Below are 20867 nucleotides of genomic sequence, written 5' to 3'. Positions count from 1 at the left end.
TCTGGTTCTGACTCTAATAATGACAGGTTGAAGCCAGTTGCCTCTCCTCTCTGGGGCTCCAGATGTCTTTGCAAGCTCAAACCAGATTATCTCAAAGGACTCAAGAAAACTGACTTACCAGGTCCTCACACAAAGAAATGGGAAGGTCAGAAGAAGTACCCAGGCTTCCAATTCAGTACACCAACATGTGCTCAAACCCCAGATCCATCTAGGAGAAAACTATGCTGATATCAGTTATTATGCATTGTTTTGGCAGTTTACTAATACAGAAATGCTTCCACATTAGCCAGGCTGCCTTATGTACTAAATAGCTAGAATTGCAGTAAAAATTATGATTTAATGATTATGAAAGTAATACATATTTCATTATAGAAAATTTAGAAAATTACACAAAGTATAAAGAGGAGAACCTTGAATATTCATAATCCCTAGAGTAGTATCTTTAACAGCCTCAAATAAATGACATTGTGATCAAATGATTTCCCACAGAAGGAGGAAGGGTTAGGGGGCCCCAAGGGGCCTCCCCCACAAAATCCCTAAAGGTTAAAGCCCTATTATTACATCTCCAACAATATAGCTTCCAGGACTTGAAAGTAGCGTGGGCTCTTACTGGGAGCATGGGAACAGCAGACTATAAACTAGACAGATTATAAACTTTGACAGTTTACTTTCATGCCTAATTGGTAGTGGGCTACTCCCCATTTCTTCATCTGTAGATTATTGATTGTGAAAAATTCTCCTGAACTTTTCTGTACTACTTTTGAAATCTGCAGATAAAAGATAAGAAGCCTTCATCCTTTTGCAGACAGTGAGATTACCTGGGTGTCCCAGATCTTTATTCCTTTAGAAATACAAGTTGGGAAGCAATAGTTCATTAGTTAGAATGGGCTAAGACCTGATAGTTTAAATCCAGCCCAAATTCTCTTGCTAGTAATTTTCTCTATCAGTAAACACAGATGGTGACAATACCCACTTCACAGTGTTAATCTGAGGATTAATGATAAAGTGTATATAAAACACTGAGCACAGTTTTTGGAACACAGGAGTATTCAGAAAATGGTGCAATGATAATGGTGGCAGTAGTTAATAAAAATAAAACTGAGCTGCTTTGGGGTATGGCTACCTTCAGAACAGAAATAAATCTATGACCTTTTTGCTTGTCTTTTAGATGGATTAGTCTCCATGGAAATCCTGAGTGCTAAAACATCCAACAAAATTGATGCTAGTCACCATGGAGATACTGCTCAATGCCAAGTGTTTTCGGCGCTTAGCAATTTCTGGTTTTATGAGAGCTTTTCATAGAGATTACAGAACAGCAATCCCTCAGAATTTCTCCAACTATGAGTCCATGAAACAGGACTTCAAACTGGAGATTCCAGAGTATTTCAACTTTGCTAAAGATGTCCTGGACCAGTGGACCAATAAGGAGAAGGTATGGAGAAAGGGACAGTCAGATGACAGTTTCTGAGCTGGGAGCAATTTTGTCCCCCTGTGGACATTCAGCAATGTCTGGACACATTTTTGTTGCCCTGAGGAAATGCGGGTGGAGAGGGGGTAGTTGCTACTGGATAAAGGCAAAGGATACTGCTAAAATCAAACAAATAAAAATTAATGTAAAGGACAGTTCTTTCTGGAATAAATTATTTATAGAATAAAATATTTACAGAATAAATAATTATCTGGCCCACAATGTCAATAGTTAGGTTGATTTTTAAAAAACAAAAAGTATAGTGAAAAGTGACTCCAAGAGTCAGAAATGGTAGGAAATAAGGCACAGATACAGTATTCAGAGAAATATAAAGGAAAGTAATATTCTAATTTTGGGGGAAAAGAAGCAATTGCACTAAATAAGAAATGACATTGCTCCCTAGAATAAGAATTCCAGAGTTATTTCAGTATAAGTCCTAACTAATACATTCAGAGGATATATTCCATTGGTTCCACTGAAATAGCATTTAACTGTCTAACAACCTCTAAATACATGACTGGTTTGTCTTTCCTTAGGCTGGACAGAGACCTTCCAATCCAGCCTTCTGGTGGATAGATGAAAATGGAGATGAAGTAAAGTGGAGTTTTGAGGAACTGGGATCTTTGTCCAGGAGATTTGCCAATATTCTTACAGAAGCCTGTTCCCTGAAAAAGGGAGATCGAGTAATCGTGATTCTGCCTAAGATCCCAGAATGGTGGCTTGCCAATGTGGCCTGTTTGCGAACAGGTTAGTAATGTTTGCAATCCAATCATATTTAAACTAAGCCAGAGGAGAGATTTTTTAAAAAGCCTAAGTAGTCGTGAGTACCACTATTTATTTGGGTATATTCTTTGAAGAAGAACCCTGTACAATGTAATATTATTCTCAGGACCTTTAGAAATGTGTTGGAAACATGCCATGCTTTTTGACCTACACGGGAAGTTAGGTTTTTCATACATAGTGAAATAGATTTGGTAAGTGAATGCTAGTCAGCAATTGAAGAGCCTCATGCCTACTTTCCCTCTCCTCCTACAGGAACCCTGGTATCTGAAACTCAGTATGTTCACATACTAAAAGAACCCCATTTCTCATGCCTTTGTTCCTGTCATGGCTAATAATCATCCAGCTGTCCCCTAAGGCAAACCCTAAGCAATACCCACTTCTGAGACCAATCCTAAGTTAATATATCATGTATTAGGATACAATTTAGTCTTGCTACTTCGTGAATTATTATCTGTCTACGTGTCTCTGTTCTGATCCATTAGACTGAGTATATAGTTTAGCTTTGGAAGACAATCCATTTATTTTTAAATTCTTAGATCATGCTATCACCCTCGGTGCCAGCTCCTATGGAGTTGCTCCTCCTCATTCCCAATAAGTTACTATGCCTTATAAATCTGACTGCCTACCTGCCTCCAGAGTTTCTCCAATTTTATCGCCATTGCTTTATTTCACATTGTTAGCATCTCCCAAATGGATTCTCCCCAGATTCCTCCCAATTCTGGTCTTAAGTGTGCCCACACCCCTACTCCAATCCAATGCATCCTTCCTACTCAGTCTTTTCCCTAGAACACACGATGCTATCATTTTCCTGTTTGACATTATTTAATACCTCTCCATTGCCTAAGAGATAAGAGATTACCAGGAGATGGCTTTTCTGCATTCCATTTCCTATACTGGAAAACCTTGCCCTCACATTTAATCACACAGGCAAGTCTTACTGACTTTCCAGTCTCAGCTCAACGTTACTTTCTCAGACAACCACACCCTGATGTCCTGACCCACTGAGTCTCTCTATTCCTGGAGATCTCAGGATGTCAAGAACTTGGTGAATGAATCGGCTCTGGCCATTCGCCTAGTAGGTCAGAAGCCTCCTGATCTCAGTGCATCTGACAGTAGAGCTCTGAATCTCAGGACAGAGGGGCAGCTGGCTCTTAGAATCACGCTTCGAAGTTGGGTGCATAAAATGGTATTACCAACATTTTAATTTGCATTAAAGGCAAAAATACTGGCACAAGTATCTCCTTTCTCCTTGCTAACAGACCTGCATGAGAAGACAAAGTTTAAAGTTTGGTAGACTGGGATTCAGAACAAGTGATGTTCACAATTCATTTGCACCAGGATTTGGAAGTCTGATCTATCCCTCTAAGACCCACACATTACTCCACCCAACAAATATTTGCTAGGCACCTGCTATGTTTCAGGAGTTATAGGTTTGAGAGTCTGGTGGTAAAGACAGTCATGAGTGAAATGATCATATAGTGATAAATTCTACAAAGGAAATGGTGCAAGAGTCATCAGTGCCAGGGTACTTGACACAGATGGAGAGAAAGTCAGGGGGACATTAAGCTGAGGCCTGAGAGACAAGTGTCAGTGGAGAAGAGAAGGTGTGGGTGATGGGAGACTTAAAGTCAAATGGAGAAGCTTGTGCAAAGTCCCTGAGGCAGGAAATAACTTGTAGGTTACATTAACACAGGAGTTCTGTGGGGGGGCACGTCATATCCAAACCATAACACCCTGTCAGTTTGCTCCAGTAAATTTTCTTTATCTATTTTCTGTAGTAGCAATACCCACTTCTGAGACCAAGCCTAAGTTAATATATCATGTATTAGGATACAGTTTAGTCTTGCTACTTCGTGAATCATTATCTGTCTATGTGTCTCTGTTCTGATCTATTTGACTGAGTATATAGTTTAGCTTAGGAAGACAATCCATTTCTTTTATTTTTAAATTCTTAGATCATTCTATCACCCTCGGTGTCAGCAACAAACTCATCACACTTTAACTTTCACATACTCTTTTTATGTATTATAAAATGCCATTACAACAAAAATTTTAGTATATAATTATTAAGGTAATTATATTAGTGTATAATTATATTAGCATATAATTATATTAACATGTCATTAAAAAGTATTAATTCTCAATAAGCTTATCCCTTACTCTGAGTAATATTTACCATAAAAAACTAGTGCTCAGTTGTAGATCTTTAGGAACTTTCTATGATGTATGTGGTTTCTCTGGCTTTAAAATAAGCATTTGCTTATTTGCTCACTTTCTCTTTGAGAGGTGCATGATTAGGAAGGGGGAAGCTTCATTTTATTCACAGGGAGGCCAAAGCTTCATAGACAGGGGAAGGGAACATCGAGTCACCGGCCCATGGCTACTCGGCAAGTCAATTCTGGAGATCACTGCACTCCCCAGCGTTTTCTAGGGTATTCCTAACATTTTAAAGTAAGATCGAGCCCATTTCTTCTTTCTTTTCTGGGCGGTGGGGTATTTCTTATTATGGTGAAATACACACAAGGACAGTGACCAGTTTTAGATGTGCTATTGAGGAGCATTCAGTATGTTGGCAAGGCTGTGCAACCGTTATCAGTATCCCCTTCCAGAACATTTTCATCTTCCCATATCTAAGCTCTCTACCCGTTAAACTCCTCACTCTCTCCCATCTGCTCCCCACATCTGCTATTCCACAGTCTTTCTTTGTGAATCTGCCTGGTCTAGGTACCCCATATTAACAGAATCATACAGTATTTGTCCTTTCTATAACAACTTTTTAGCTCAACAAAAACTTCTCCAGAACAAGAGAACTATAAAAAATATCCCATAATCATTGTCCATAATGTCATCTCCAAGGAATTTGAGGAAATGGAATCTGGGCTCATGTTTTCAGGCATAGTCTTGTAAACTTGCCCAGCAGGAGCTGGAACCTCAGATCTGAGGCAGTCACAGTCCCCATCCCCACTTTTTTGGCGGGGGGCAGTGTCTCGGATCCAACCCAGGCCTTGCACAAGCTAGGCAAGTGCTCCGACACTGAGCCATGCCACAGTTCTTTTGCGGGTCCCAGTTTGTGATCCACAGAATCACAGCAGCCTACTGGGCTCACTCTAGTGGACTGACACCTGGGACAACCCGTCCACTCGGTAGACCCAGGGCTCAGAGAAGCACCTAACTCTGTGCTCCCTCTTCTCATCCACACTCCAAGCAATAGTGACTTATTTAACAAACGGCTGTTTATTTCCTGCCAGCCTTGTTTCCATTTTGCTTAAACCTGAAGAAGAACAATTTAAGACCCCTCAGTGACTGGTTGGAACACTGCGTGGCTGGGCAGTGGGTGCAGCAGCCCAGTCTTCAGGGGTGAGTCGTGCTCCAGCCTTCAGCGAGGAACAGCTGAATAGGCACAGAGGGCACCTTCTCACCTGCAGGCCAGTTCCGGTCTTCAGGTTGAATAGCAGTGAGCTCAGGAGCCAGCAGTCTATTTACCCTGAAATTTCCTCCGTGGTCATGCTACTTTCTTTCCAATCACTTCAGAGCTCTGTAGAAGCAGACCCCTGGCATGCCCTCCCATGGACGTTCACAGGAGATGAAGCTCATCCTGTGCACAATTTCCTGGGCCAGCATGCACCACTTCAGACCTACCGATTAGCCCCTTTGTCACACAGGATGGTGATGGCCACAGTACAGGGGAAAGTGTCACACAAAGCAATGGTAGGCAGGATGACATGAGATGCCTCCATGAGAGGCTGGTAGTCAGCCTTGGCATTCAGTAAATCCCAGAAGACATGGCTCCCAGAAAGCGGCCTGGGTCTGGCTCAAGAGGGCTCTGGGAGTGATGTGGCTAGCCACAGAGGTCCCCTTTATGCCCTTGCTGCTCTGCCACTGAAACTTAAATTTTTTAAATGGACATGTTTCTTTCTCATATTTCCCTGCTCCTCCCTAATCTCAGGGAAACAGAATTGCCTTTCTTCCCCATCTTAGGCAGGTTTATCTGTCCTTGAGTACACAGCACCACAGGAACAAAGTAATCCAGACTTTGGGGATGGTATAGCAGAAGATCTCGGATATGACTGTCTCCCACATTAACAAGTGAATCACAACTCTAAGAGAACACGTGGAATGGAGCCTTTGAGTGGCCTCTTTAAAAGCTGCTGATGAACAGAATAAACCTTTTCCCTTTTTCTCATAACCATGTCATCATTGGATTGGCATCGGGGATAGGACTGAACTTTCAGCAACATTGTCATGTTGTCCAGGCTAGCCTTGAACTCCTGGGCCACCTGGTCCTCCTGCATCAGCCTCCAAGCAACTGGGATCACAGATGCACTGTGATTGGCTTTTGCTTTCCCTTTCACTGTAGTCCCAGCTACTTGGGAGGCTGAGTCAGGAGTGTTCCTGAATGCTCTGGATCTTTGAGGAGCAATAGATAGAATCAAAAAAATGGGAGACCAACTCTCTGTTGCCATGGAAAGGGTACAATTAGCTCCTTGTACAGCTCGACCCCACAGATTTTTCTGACATACTTGTCCCCTTCTGAGACCTCCCATCTTCTCTACCTCATTTCTTCTCCCTTTCGTGCACATATGAATCATTTGGGGATCTTGTTATGCAGATGCTGACCCAGCAAGCCAGGATGTATTTGAGGTTCTAGAGTAACAAGGAGGTTCCCTTTGAGTAACAGGGGAATAGTTTTTCCACTAATTTATAGATGAAGGAAGTGAGGTTCAGAAAGGTTCAGCACATTGGCCATGGTCATGCCTTGATTAGAGAAACAGGCAAAACAAGAGTCCTGGAACCCAGATGGTCAGCCCAGTGCTGATTCTGTTGCTCCAGAGCCTTCCTAAGACCTTGCCTGTAAAGTTTCAGCAGTTGTGTGTTGCTGAAAGCTTGGAACTTGTCCCTAATGCTAATCCAATAATGAGGACAGTTTTGAGAAAAAGGAAAAAGAACCTTTATTGCTTTGCTAGCAAAGGGGAAACACAGGGGACTCCTGTCCCAAAAGCTGTGATTCTGCCCATCAGCAGGAACAGGAGGTTTTTAAAGGCTCCATTCCACGTGTTCCCTTAGAGTTGTGATTCACTTGTTAATGTGGGAGACAGTCATTTCTGAGATCTTCTGCTATACCATCCCCAAAGTCTGGATTACTTTATTCCTGTGGTGGTGTGTACTCAGGGACAGATAAATCTACCTAAGATGGGGAAGAAAGGTCATCCTGTGTCCCCTGAGATTAGGGAGGAGCAGGGAGAGAAGAAGAGAAAGAAACATGTCCACTTAAAAAATCAGTCACAGTGGCCGAGCAGCCTAAAGTGGTCACTGTTACAAGCATACTCAGGAACCCTCTTCAGATAGGCCATCGAAGGCCACCTTATCTTAAAATCGTTCCTCTGTCAGCCCCTCCACATGATCATCCTCCAGTCTTTAAACAGCACTTATCACCTGATAGTGTAGCTGTGCTTACCCTCAGGTTCTCCCAACTAGAATGTAAGATCCAGGAGGGCAGGGACCTAGGTCTATCTTGGTCTCTATCCTATTTTTTTATCAAATTTTTTTTATTGTCTGCATTTTGATTCATTATACACAAAAGGGATACAACTTTTCATTTCTATGGTTGTACACAATGTAGATTCACACCATTAATGTAGTCATACATATACATAGGGTAATACTGTGTTTCATTCTACTATCTTTCCAACCCCCACCCACTCCCACCTGCTTTTCCTCTACACCATCCAAAGTTCCTTCATTCTTCTCTTCCCCCCTGCCACCCTCCCTCGTTTCTTTTTTCTTCTTCTTTTTTTGCGGTGCTGGGGATCGAATCCAGGGCCTTATGCTTGTGAGGCAAGCACTCTACCAACAGAGCTATATCCCCAGCCCCCCTGCCTCATTATATATTGTCATCCACTTAATGGAGAAAACATTCAGCCTTTGGTTTTTTGGGCTTGGCCTGTTTCACTTAGCATGATATTTTCCAACTTCATCCATTTACCAGCAAATGCCATCCATAATTTTATTCTTCTTTATGGTTGAGTAATATTCCATTGTGTATATGTACCACAGTTTCTTTATCCATTCATCAGCTGAAGGGCATCTCATTGGTTCCATAATCTAGCTACTGTGAATTGAGCTGCTATGAACATTGATGTGGTTGCATCACTGTAGTATGCTGATTTTAAGTCCTTTGGGTATAAACTGAGGAGTGAGATAGCTGGGTCAAATGGTGGGTCCGTTCCAAGTTTTCTGAGGAATCTCCATACTGCTTTCCAGAGTGGCTGCACCAATTTGCAACTCCTCCAGCAATGTATGAGTGTGCCTTTTCCCCCACATCCATGCCAACACTTATTATTGCTTGTGTTCTTGATAATAGCCATTCTAATAGGAGTTAGATGAAATCTTAGGGTGGTTTTAATTTGCAGTTCTCTAATTACTAGGCATGATGAGCACTTTTTCATATATTTGTTGATCACCTGTATATCTTCTTCTGTGACGTGTCTGCCCAGTTCCTTAGCCCATTTATTGATTGGGTTCTTTGTATTTTGGGTGTAAAGTTTTTTAAGGTCTTTATAAACTTTGGAGATGAGTGGTCTGCCTGAAGTGTGTGTGGGAAAGATTTTCTCCCACTCTGTAGGCCCTATTTTCACATTATTGTTTCCTGTGCTGAGAAAAAGGTTTTTAGTTTGAATCTATCCCATTTATTGATTTTTGCATTTATTTCTTGTGCTATGGGGGTCTTGTTAAGGAAGTTTGGTCCTAAGAAAATGTGATGGAGATTCAGGTCTACTTTTTCTTCTATTTGGTGAAGGGTTTCAGGCCTATTTCCTAGATCCTTGATTCATTTTGAGTTGAGTTTTGTACAGGGTGAGAGATAGGGTTTTAATTTCATTTTACTGCATATGGATCTCCAGTTTTGCCAGCACCATTTGTTAAAGAGTCTATCTTTTCTCCATTGTAAGTTTTTGGCACCTTTGTGTAGTATGAGATAACTGTATATGGGTATGTATACATGTCTTCTATCCTGTACCGTTGGTCTACCTGTCTATTTTGGTGCCAAAACCATACCGTTTTTGTTACTATTGCTCTGTAGTAGAGTTTGAGGTCTGGTATTGTGATACTTCCTGTATCACTCTTCCTGCCCAGAATTGCTTTGGCTATTCTGGGACTTTTGTTTTTCCAGATGAGTTTCATGATTTCTTTTTCTATTTCTATGAGAAATGTCATTTGGATTTTAATTGGAATTGCATTAAATCTGTGTAGCACCTTTGGAAGTATGACCATTTCGATAATATTAATTCTGCCTATCCAAGAATGCGGGAGATCTTTCACCTCTTTGGTTAGATTGATTCCCAAGTTTTTGTTTTTTGTTTTTTTGAGGCTATTGTGAGCAGAGTTGTTTTCCTCATTTCCCTTTCAGATGTTTCATCACTTATGAATAAAAATGGTTTAGATTTATGCATGTTGATTTTTATATACTGCTATTTTGCTGAATTCATGTATGAGGTCTAGAAGTTTTCTGGTGGAGTTTTTTGGATCATCTAAATATAGAATCATGTCATCAGCAAATAGTGACAGCTTGAGTTCCTCTTTTCCTATTTGTATCCCTTTAATTTCTTTGGTCTGTCTAATTGCTCTGTCTAGTATTTCAAGGACAATGTTGAATAGAAGTGATGAAAGAGGGCATTCCTGTCTTGTTCCAGTTTTTAAAGGGAATGTTTTTAGTTTTTCTCCATTAAGAATGATGTTGCGGGGGCTGGGGAGATAGCTCAGTTGGTAGAGTGCTTGCCTTGTAAGCACAAGGCCCTGGGTTCGATCCCCAGCACCCCCCCCCCAAAAAAAAAAGAATGATGTTGGCCATGGGCTTAACATAGCCTTTACAATGTTGAGGAACGTTCCTACTATCCCTATTTTTTCTAGTGTTTTGAGCATGAAGGGGTGTTGTATTTTGTCAAACGTTTTCTCTGCATCAATTGAAATAATCATATGATTCTTAACCTTAAGTCTATTGATGTGATAAATTACATTTATTGATTTCTGGATGTTGAACCACACCTTGCATTCCTGGGATGAATCCCACTTGATCGTGGTGCACTATCTTCTTAATATGTTTTTGTATGCAATTTGCCAGGATTTTGTTAAGGATTTTTGCATCTACATTCATCAGAGATATTGGTCTAAAATTTTCTTTCCTTGATGTGCCTTTATCTGGTTTGGGTATGAGGTTGGTACTAGCTTCATAGAATGAGTTTGGAAGGGTTCCCTCCTTTTCTATTTCCTGGAATACTTTTAGAAGTATTGGAATGAGTTCTTTGAAGGTCTTGTAGAACTTGGCTGAGAATCCATCTGGTCCTGGACTTTTCTTGGTTGGTAGGCTTTTGATGGCTTCTTCTATTTCATTGTTTGAAATTGATCTGTTTAAATTGTGTAAGTCCTCCTGGTTCAGTTTGGAAGGATTATATGTCTCTAGAAATTTGTCGATGTCTTCAAGATTTTCTATTTTGTTGGAGTATAGATTTTCAAAATATCTTCTGATTATGTCATGTATTTCAGTGGTGTCTGTCGTGATATTTCCTTTTTCATCACAAATTCTAGTAATTTGAGTTTTCTCTCTCCTTCTCTTTGTTAGTGTGGCTGAGGGTTTGTCTATTTTGTTTACTTTTTCAAGGAACCAGCTTTTTGTTTTGGCAATTTTTTGAATTGTTTTTGTTTCAATTTCATTGATTTCCATTCTGATTTTAATTATTTCCTGTCTTCTACTACTTTTGGTGTTGTTCTGTTCTTCTTTTTCTAGGGCTTTGAGATGTAATGTTAGGTCATTTAGTTGTTGACTTTTTATTCTTTTCTTAAATGTTCTCCATGCAATGAATTTTCCTCTTTGTGTCCCAGAGATTTTGATATGTTGTATCATCATTCTCATTTACCTCTAATAATTTATCTCCTCCCTGATGTTTTCTGTAATCCATGCTTCATTTAATAGCATATTATTTAGTCTCCAGGTGTTGGAGTAATTTGTTTATTTGTCCTTGATTTCTAATTTCATTCCATTATGATCTGATAGAACACAAAGTAGTATCTTTATTTTTTTGCATTTACTAAGGGCTGCTTTGTGGCATAATATAAGGTCTATATTAGAAAAGGTTCCGTGTACTGCTGAGAAGAAAGTGTATTTGCTCATTGATGGATGGAATATTCTATATATGTCTGTTAAGTCTAAGTTATTGATTGTGTTATTGAGTTCTATAGTTTCTTTGTTTAGTTTTTGTTTGGAAGATCTATCCAGTGGTGACAGCACTGTATTAAAGTCATTAGAATTATTGTGTTGTGGTCTATTTGATGCCTGGAATTGAGAAGGATTTGTTTGATGTACAGGGATGCACCATTGTTTGGGGCATAAATATTTACAATTGTTATGTCTTCCTGATTTATGGTTCCCTTATGGAGTATGAAATGTCCTTCTTTATCCCTTCTGACTAACTTTGGTTTGAAGTCCACTTTATCTGAAGTAAGGATGGAAACCCCCACTTTTTTACTGAGTCCATGTGCATGGTAGGTTTTTTCCTATCTTTTCACCTTTAGTCTGTGGGTGTCCTTATCTATGAGATGAGTCTCTTGAAGGCAGCATATTATTGGGTCTTTCTTTGTAATCCAATCTGCCAGTTTATGTCTTTTGATTGATGAGTTTAGGCCATTAACTTTCAGGGTTATTATTGAGATATGATTTATATTCCCAGTCATTTGGGCTTATTTTTGGTTTTTAACTTGACTTAGTTTCTCCTTTGATTGGTTTTTCTTTTAAGGTAGTTCCTCCCTTTGCTGACCTACATTGTTGTTTTTCATTTCCTCCTCATGGAATATTTTGCTGAGAATATTCTGTAGCGCAGGCTTTCTATTTGTAAATCCTTTTAACTTTTGTTTATCATGAAAGGATTTTATTTCATCTTCAAATCTGAAGGTTAGTTTTGCTGGGCATAGGATTCTTGGTTGGCAACCATATTCTTTCAGAGCTTGAAATATGTTGTTCCAGGCCCTTCTAGCTTTTAGGGTCTGGGCTGAGAAATCTGCTGATATCCGTATTGGTTTCCCCCTATATGTAATCTGATGCTTTTCTCTCACAGCCTTTAAAATCCTATCTTTATTTTGTATGTTAGGCATTTTCATTATAATGTGTCTTGGTGTGGACCTGTTGTAATTTTGTGCATTTGGTGTTCTTTAGACCTCTTGTATTTGATTTTCCATTTCATTCTTCAGGTTTGGGAAATTTTCTGATATTATTTCATTGAATAGATTGTTCATTCCTTTGGTTTGTTTCTCTGTGCCTTCCTCAATCCCAATAATTCTTAAATTGGATCTTTTCATGATGTCCCATCGTTCTTGGAGGTTCTGTTTATGATTTCTTACCATCTTCTCTGTGTAGTCAACTTTATTTTCAAGCTTAAATATTTTGTCTTTATTGTCTGAGGTCCTGTCTTCCAAGTGATCTAGTCTGTTGGTGATGCTTTCCATTGAGTTTTTTATTTGGTTTATTGTTTCCTTCATTTCAAGGATTTTTTTTCTTTGTTTTTGAGAATCTCTATCTCCTTGTTGAAATGATCTTTTGCTTCCTGCAGCTGCTCTTTCAACTGCTTATTGGAGTGATCATTCATTGCCTGCATTTGCTCTCTTATCTCATCCTTTGCTTCACAAGTCATTTTAATTATGTATACTCTGAACTCCTTTTCTGACATTTCTTCTACCATGCTGTCACTGGATTCTATTAATATAGAATCTAGGTTTGTTTGGATCATTTTCTTCCCTTGTTTTTTCATATTGTTCACGTATCTTCCCCTGTAGCAGTGCAGATCTGGGGTATTGCAGTTTCCCCCCATAGGCTTATAATGACCCTATAGGTTTCCAAAACCTTTTCTTTAAGGGGTAGATAAATATTAGCAGTGCCCTGTACAAACAATATGTAGCCCTAAATCAAATAGCTCCTATGAAGACATTAACAATATTCTCATAACAAACAGAATGATTTCAATTATTATCTACAGTATAACAAACAGATTTGCAATAAGGTCTGCAGTTTCTAATGGAGGACAAAGAGGATTGGGAGGAGTGTAGGATATAGCTGTTAATGGGATGAGAAAAGAGTATTGAGAAGTTCTAGATTGTAGAAGGAGTGAAAGTATAATCAAAAGAAGTTGGTTGTTAGCATGAGAAAAGGGAGAAAGAGACTCTGAGGAAACAAGTAAACAAAAGGAAAATAGAAAAGTAAATAAAAACTTAAAATTTTTCAAAATGGAGAAAAAAAATCTACACTATAACAGTCATATAGTATTCAAATCTCCCAGTCTTTAGTAGCCTGAAGCATGAAAGGTAACTGACAATAAGCTTCCAGTCTCCAGCAGGCATCTCAGGATGGGATTTGCCCCACCTAAAGATGAGAAGTGTCCCTTCCAGGATAATCCAAGATGGCTACTCTGGCTTCCAAATGTGTTGGCAAATGGGGAGCTGCAGCTTGGGGCATGGGTGTGGTTGGTCGGGGGTCCTGGAGGCGGTGTGTGGTTGGTCGGGCAGGGGTTCTGGAGATGAGACTCAGTCATTCCAGTCGGGGGTCCTAAAGGTCCTGGCTGTTGTCTCAAAATGGCGGCAGCCACATGTAACCAAACCTGCAGGTACTGTGACAGTGGACTTCCAGGCAACAGCAGTCAGTTGGCAATCCACTGGTGGTCTGTGATCTGCTGGCTACCAGTGGAAGATCAGCAGGTGAACCTCGGGCAGTGGATGATAGGTAGGTGAAAGGCAGGCAATGGGCAGACAAGAGGTAGGCAAATGACCAAATGACAGATGATAGGCGCCATTCAGTGAGTAATCTGCATTCAAAAAGTAGTTGATATGCTGGCAGAATGCAGGTGATCACAGTGGACAAACGGGGTAAACAACAGGGGATCGATAAGTAGCAAAAACTGCCTCACTGAGAAACAGATATCCTCTGCTTGAAACCCAAGTTATGGAGCGACAAGGAATGCAGCCTTCCTCTAGTCCGCCATCTTGGCTCTCCTCATCTTATTCTTAACACTTAATAAAGTGTTAAGTTTGCCCCTTGGGCAAAAAATTGTAATGCTTCCCAGGATTCATTTGGCAGGAAATAGTTTCAATAGGTAATGAGTTCTTTAAACAATAAGATATGGATTATTTATTGGTAGATAATAATTATCTGAGAGTAAAGTGTTCAAATAAATTGCTTCTTCTGGGCATAAAATGCTGGCAGTTGCTTATTGTTAGAAAGCACCTTAATTAATGTAAAAGTGTCAGACCACAGGAGGCAGAACATCTCTAGGGTTATTCCTCACAAATAGTGCCGCATCGCCCCTATTAAAAAGGAAAGCTATTCTGAAGAAGTTTGTGTCCTGGTCCTGTTTGTTGCCTGCAGAGTACTGTAGAGGCCATTTTTTTCCAAAATGAAAAGATGAGCTAGTGCTAAGAGTTCAAGAGTGGCAGCAAGCATATGTACCTCAATCTTCCTGGTCTACTGGATCACTTGGAAGAGTAAAGACCAATGTGAACTAAAAACAGTCCAAACCTTCTCTTGAAGGTTTGGGACTTAAAAGTGGAGAATGTTAAGATAAATGGACTTTCAGGTTACATATCATGCAAAGAAATACACACACATATATATATATGCACATATATATATAAAATACATATATATATACAATGTATATATGCACATACACACTTTTTGCATTGTTATAAATTTTATAAATATCTAAATTTTACTGAGTTCTATTCTAAACTTTTTACATGTTTAACTCATTTAATTCTCTAAGGGATTAGAATCCTATACTGGGGATAGTATTGAGCTATAAAGGATAGGGAGGGGAAAGTAAGGAAGGGATAGTAAATGTTGACAACAGCCATTCTCACATGCCCTGCCATGTTATAAAACAGTTCCTGTTTCTCATAACTCTACATGTAGTCAAAAGTGACTACATAATCCATAATCCGGCTCTTGGTCTCTGAAATGTCAAGAACCAGTCAAGAGGAGCTTATCAGCTTCTCCTCCCGTGCCTATGGAAGAAGGAACCCTGTGAGACTTAACTGGTACCCTTGCCCTCCAGGCCAACAGCACCTGCAGTTCCCAATCTTTTTCCCACTTTACTTTTTAATCAAATTCCTGCTCACTTGCTCACCTTGGCAGTGTTCACAGTGTTCCCTCTACTCTGTGGAACACCAACCTGATCCTAACTCCTGCTGTAAAGGTGTCCATGTTAGGCTTTGAATGCAGCCCTTGCTGCTCAGTCACTGCAACTGATTTTTTAAATGGACATGTTTCTTTCTCTTCTTCTCTCCCTGCTCCTCCCTAATCTCAGGAAAACAGGATGACCTTTCCTCCCCATCTTAGGCAGATTTATCTGTCCTTGAGCACACACCCACCATAGGAACACAGTAATCCAGACTTTGGGGATGGTGGCAGATATCCAAAATGACTATCTCCCATGTTAAGAAGTGAATCGCAACTCCAACAGAGAACATGTGCAATGGAGCCTTTGAGTGGCTTCTTTAAAACGTCCCCTGTTCCTACTGATAGGCAGAATCACAGTCTTTGGGACAGGAGTCCCCTATGTTTCTCCATTGCTAGCAAAGCAATAAAGGTTCTTTTTCCTTTACCTCAAAACTGTGTCCTCGTAATTGGGTTGGCATCAGGGACAAGGACTGAGCTTTTGGCAACACTGCCAGTAACAGTATTATTATAATCCCCATTTTATAGATGTAGAAACTGGGCACTTACTCGAGTATTCAATAAATGTTAGGAAATATTACTTTTCAATGATAACCCTCTTCCAGCTCTATGTTATAGATGGTCTCCAAATGTAGGCTAATTATCCAGTATTTACTAACCTTTCATGTTAGGGCTTCAAAAGAGTCGGAGACTTTAAGATGCCTTGAAGGGTGAAAGCAGAATAATGAAAGACAAACAGATATCTTACTTGGTAAACCGACTAACTGGTTCTTGATGAGAATAACCTTACTTCTAAACATTGCTTCTTTAGGGACAATTATTATTCCAGGAACTACTCAGCTGACCCAGAAAGACATCTTCTACCGACTACAGTCTTCAAAAGCAAAGTGCGTTATTACTGATGACACATTGGCCCCAGCAGTAGATGCAGTTGCACCTAAATGTGAATATCTCCACTCCAAGCTAATTGTGTCCCAGAACTCCAGAGAGGGCTGGGGGAACCTCAAGGAGATGATTAAGTGAGTAGCCTTCCTTGTAGAACAGATTCCCAGAAATAAAGGCAATAACAAAAAGATATTCAATCTAGTAGTGAACAGACAAATGCCAACTAAAGCAACAGGCAAAGAAAACAAATGGTGATTATTACTGCATTAGTAGTGCTAAGCTCTGAGGCAGGAAGGAGCTTGGAGTGTTTTTTGTAGGTTGGGATCCCCAGGAAGCAGTCAAGGAGATGGAAAAGAATGTATAAGAAGTTTATTAAGGAGTTCTCTTGGGATCAACACCTGTGAAAGAAAGGGAAGAGTGTGAGATTGGGCAGAGGAAGAAATTAACCTGCAGTGTATTCCCTACAATAACTTTCAACCAATCCACTGGGACCTCCAGAGATTGGAGAGCTCCTCAAAGCAGTTCACAAGTAAAGCAAGAGGTCCTGGCTTTACACATCCACATTTATCAGTTACTGGATGTTGGCTGTCCCTACAGGGAGTGGGCCCATGAATGAGGCCGTTCTCTTCAGCCAAGGCAATCTCTAAAGAGGGCTCCCAGCCCCTGGGGAGAGTAAGTCCTTCATCCTGTACAGGGATCTAGCAGGTGCTAGAAATGGATCACAATCGGTCCTCTTTGTAGGCACCACTGTTCCCTTGCTGAGAGCAGCACTTACATTAGATTATAATAAAACAGCATTTGATGTTAATGGGTACAATTATAAAATGAAATTGCACTCTGATGTTCAAGTCCTTCCCTGGGGTGCTTCTGGGAGTCACTGGAACTTTGCCAGGTACTGGCCACATCTTGGCATTAGGCTGGCAGAGATTTCCTTTTCTATAATGAGCTTCTTACATTTTTGCAAGAATTTAGAAGCATGCTTGCCAACTACGGACAACCGTATCTGTGATGAAAACAACAGGCACACAGCTATAAATATTATTTTTAAGGAAGATAATTCTGGACTCCCAGACTTGGTTTAGGCTTTATGAGGCTTTTAACCAGTTTTTCTGTATTTATTATGGCATGGATGTTTCTTTTCATTCATTTTGCACCTAGTACTTGCAGATAAATCTGGAAGCTTCTTAGACACCTGGTGTGTATGCATGCAGAGTTGCTCTTCTCTTGACTGCCCCAATGCACAATTTAGAACTAAAAGATTTTCTTTCTCTGGTTTCACCAGTCCTTCTTTCCATGAATGGAGGCAAATATCCTCTCTAGTTTTTTGTTTATTATACCTATGACTGTGTAGAATCTTGGGGGAAACAGAAAAACTATCCTTTCAGGAGTTGGCATGTATTTTCTACAAAAGGGAGAGGGACTTCAATATTTAAGGTTTTGCTGGCCGAACACTTATATTCTGCCATTACAGTGTGAAAACAACCAGGGTTAATACACCAATGGACTTGACTCTGTGCCAATAAAACTTTATTTACAAAAACAGGAGGCAGGTCAAATTTGGCCCAAGAGCCATAATTTGCAGATCCTTGTTATTACCCATGACCTGTATTAACATAATCATTTTTTTACTCTGTATGTGTGTGTTGTGTGATGCTTGGAGATCCAGGGCCTTGCACATGCTAGGCAAGCATTCTGCAATCTATAACTGCAACCCAACATACTCATTTTGAAAAAAAAAAATCACGTTTTAAAGCATCCACAGGAGAGAAGAAGGGGAAATTCTTCCTAAGTCCATGATTTTAAGATGGTAGCATCCTTATTCTGCCCAGCAGAATATAATTTTTGAGTTTTTAAAATGCTTTAATCCTTCTTTATCATATAGTAAAAAGCTATGAAATCATCTGTTTTATATGGGTTTTTGATAGCAAAGTTTATTTTGATTCTAGAAAGCACCTTAAAAGATGGAAGAGGGGTTAGATTTACCTTGGGATTCAGTCCAAGGTGCTGGGGTCTGATTCCACCTTAGGTGAAGAGGTCAGAGGAGATGGTCTCTCAAATCCCTGTCGGGGCACAGTCTACATGCACACCACTGCCTCTCTCCTTTGCAGACACGCCAGTGACAGCCATGCCTGTGTGAAGACAAAACACGACGAGACGATGGCCATTTACTTTACCAGTGGAACAACTGGACCTCCTAAAATGATCGGACACACCCACACCAGTTTTGGTTTAGGATTATCTGTAAACGGAAGGTACTTCCACAGGACTGCAGCTTCAAGTGCCAAAACGGAAAAGATAACCATTCATGTGTTGGCCTCTAAAATGTGTTTTCCTACAAATTTAACATTTTTACACATTTAACAAATTTGTCCATTTAAAAAATTTATACATATGTTTATACTCGTCAAATTCCTACAAATTTCACAAATGTATACATCAGGGTTATCATTTCTGCAGGTTCTGGCTGGATTTGACGCCCTTGGACGTGATGTGGAATACCTCAGACACAGGCTGGGCAAAGTCTGCGTGGAGCAGTGTTTTCTCTCCATGGATCCAAGGAGCATGCGTATTTGCACATCACTTGCCCCGTTTCGAGTCAGCTTCCATCTTACAAGTAAGGCAGAGCATGAGAGGGCCACATTAAAAATGCATCGGCATTATCACTGGCTGGTAAATACCGTAATTTGTCAAGATCAGAGTAGACAACATCCAGAAAGTCTGTAAGCCTGAAAAATAGAGAAAAGGTGTGAGTGTATTTACATTAAAATAAGCAATGCCTACATTATGCTGTGCCTCCCATAGATATTTAAGCACATAATAAAGCTGTAGTAGGCCACGAGTTTGCTTTTTCTAAATTGCAGACACTCTCCAAGTTTCCCATCACTGTCTTCTGTTCAGCACCAACCGCATACCGAATGCTTGTACAGAGTGATATGAGCAGGTAAGAAATGTTGGTAAACAGGCACTTAGTAGGGGGAGGAAAAAAGTTAGAAAAAAAAGAGCTTTCTGCCTAAAAACATAGCTCTAGAGAGGTGGTGCAGGATCTGGCAAACTCTTCCTTCTCCTCCTCCTTGCTGACATTCTGTGAATGATGACTACTGTGTCCAGGGCAGGTTCCCCCAAAGAAGGAGAGAAGAGGCAGGGTCAAGTCATGTTTAGAGCTGAGCCCAGTGTTTACAGGCAAGAAGGCATTTGATCTTTTGAAGATGGCTGTTACCTGAGCAGAGACAGCAGAGAAGGTTCTCCTATTTGGAACCTTGTCTCAGCAAACAGAAAAGAGGATGCAGGTTTTAAAATCTATTACGGATTCCATTCGAAAGGATGGATTGGTAGTCCGAAAAGAAATTTTTACTATACTCACAACACTCAACTCTGTGGTCTCCAGATATGAGGGGAATTTTAATTGATTACTGAAGATGTTATTATGGGGTATCTTCCCTAAGGATCCCTGGTTTCTCTTTGTAGCGAGTTGCCCCCTCCCCACCCCAATTCCCAAAATAAAGGAGAAAAGAAGAAAAGGTGGTATATTCTGTGTCATTTTATGAAATCAGAATGATCTGCTTATTTTGTATTAAAATAATCTTAATTTCCACTTCTCTATACTTTCTCCTCCAAAACCTAACTGCTTTCCTGTTTTCTGAGAAGCTATAAATTCAAAAGTTTGAAGCACTGTGTGAGTGCTGGGGAGCCAATCAACCCAGAAGTGATTGAACAATGGAGAAACAGGACGGGCCTGGATATCTACGAAGGATACGGACAGACAGAAACGGTATCTGACCCCACTGAAAAGATGGGGCTCACTTGATGTAGTTAGATGAATAAAAACCAAAGTCTCTATTATGTCCTTATGCATCTCCCAAGGATACAGGAAGGAATGGGGTGGCCAGAAAAGAGGTACAACAATAATAACAGGAAGTTGCCAAAAAAAAAAATCTCTAAAACAGATACACTTGTTTAATAGACAAATTGTTTAATAGAAAAACGGCTATTAACTGATCAGGTTGAAGGCATTATGATATTTTTTAAATGAAAAAATACTGGATCTATGAAAAGATAGGATTCCCCCTTAAGTGATAAGGAGTTTCCTTAGGGCTGCCTCAAAATGGAAAACGCTGACTAAGCTCCTTGTTACTTAAGTTATTGAGAGTCTATTAGAATCTCCCTGGTGAACAGATTCCAAGAAAATTCTTTAAAGAATCTGCAGGGATAAGAATAAGAAGAAATTCTAGGGGATGTTAATGAAATAAGAAAAAAGGTGATCATTTTGTAGAAGGAGGGGTAAGATGGAACAGACGAGCGAAAAGGTTGAAAGAAAGTTCTCACCATGTCTTTTCATAATTCTTCAATGTATAAAGTTTGAACTTACGATGTTTACGTATTACATGATCGAAAATGAAAATAGGGCTGGGGCACTTGCCTGGCACGTGTGAGGCACTGGGTTCTATCCTCAGCACCACATAAAAATAAATAAAAGTATTGTGTCCACCTACAACTGAAAAAAAAAACCTTAAAAAAATTAAA

General features: G+C 40.0%; 1 protein-coding gene and 1 long non-coding RNA gene across 3 annotated transcripts in view; one reads left to right on the top strand and one right to left on the bottom strand.

The window, feature by feature from the left end:
- The window catches only part of Acsm3 (acyl-CoA synthetase medium chain family member 3), a 36507-nt gene that overhangs the window by 4394 nt on the left and 11246 nt on the right, over positions 1–20867 (top strand). For both annotated transcript variants that reach the window (XM_047532888.1, XM_047532887.1), the window contains exons 2-8: positions 1169–1432; positions 2005–2215; positions 16273–16480; positions 18455–18598; positions 18804–18960; positions 19208–19287; positions 19992–20115. In XM_047532888.1, the coding sequence (XP_047388844.1) occupies positions 1220–1432; positions 2005–2215; positions 16273–16480; positions 18455–18598; positions 18804–18960; positions 19208–19287; positions 19992–20115 (1137 nt within the window). In that variant the 5' untranslated portion in view covers positions 1169–1219. The remainder of the gene's footprint in view (positions 1–1168; positions 1433–2004; positions 2216–16272; positions 16481–18454; positions 18599–18803; positions 18961–19207; positions 19288–19991; positions 20116–20867) is intronic.
- On the bottom strand, positions 16619–19756 carry LOC124969889 (uncharacterized). The gene is made up of 3 exons (XR_007106043.1): positions 18846–19756; positions 18330–18475; positions 16619–16744 (listed from the first exon to the last, which is right to left on the bottom strand). It is a non-coding gene; the product is annotated as an uncharacterized LOC124969889 (long non-coding RNA).

Source organism: Sciurus carolinensis, chromosome 18 (assembly GCF_902686445.1).
Source record: "Sciurus carolinensis chromosome 18, mSciCar1.2, whole genome shotgun sequence".
NCBI classification, from domain to species: Eukaryota; Metazoa; Chordata; class Mammalia; order Rodentia; family Sciuridae; genus Sciurus; species Sciurus carolinensis.
Note: the sequence above shows the minus strand (reverse complement) of the source record. Positions and strands in the feature narration are given on the sequence as shown.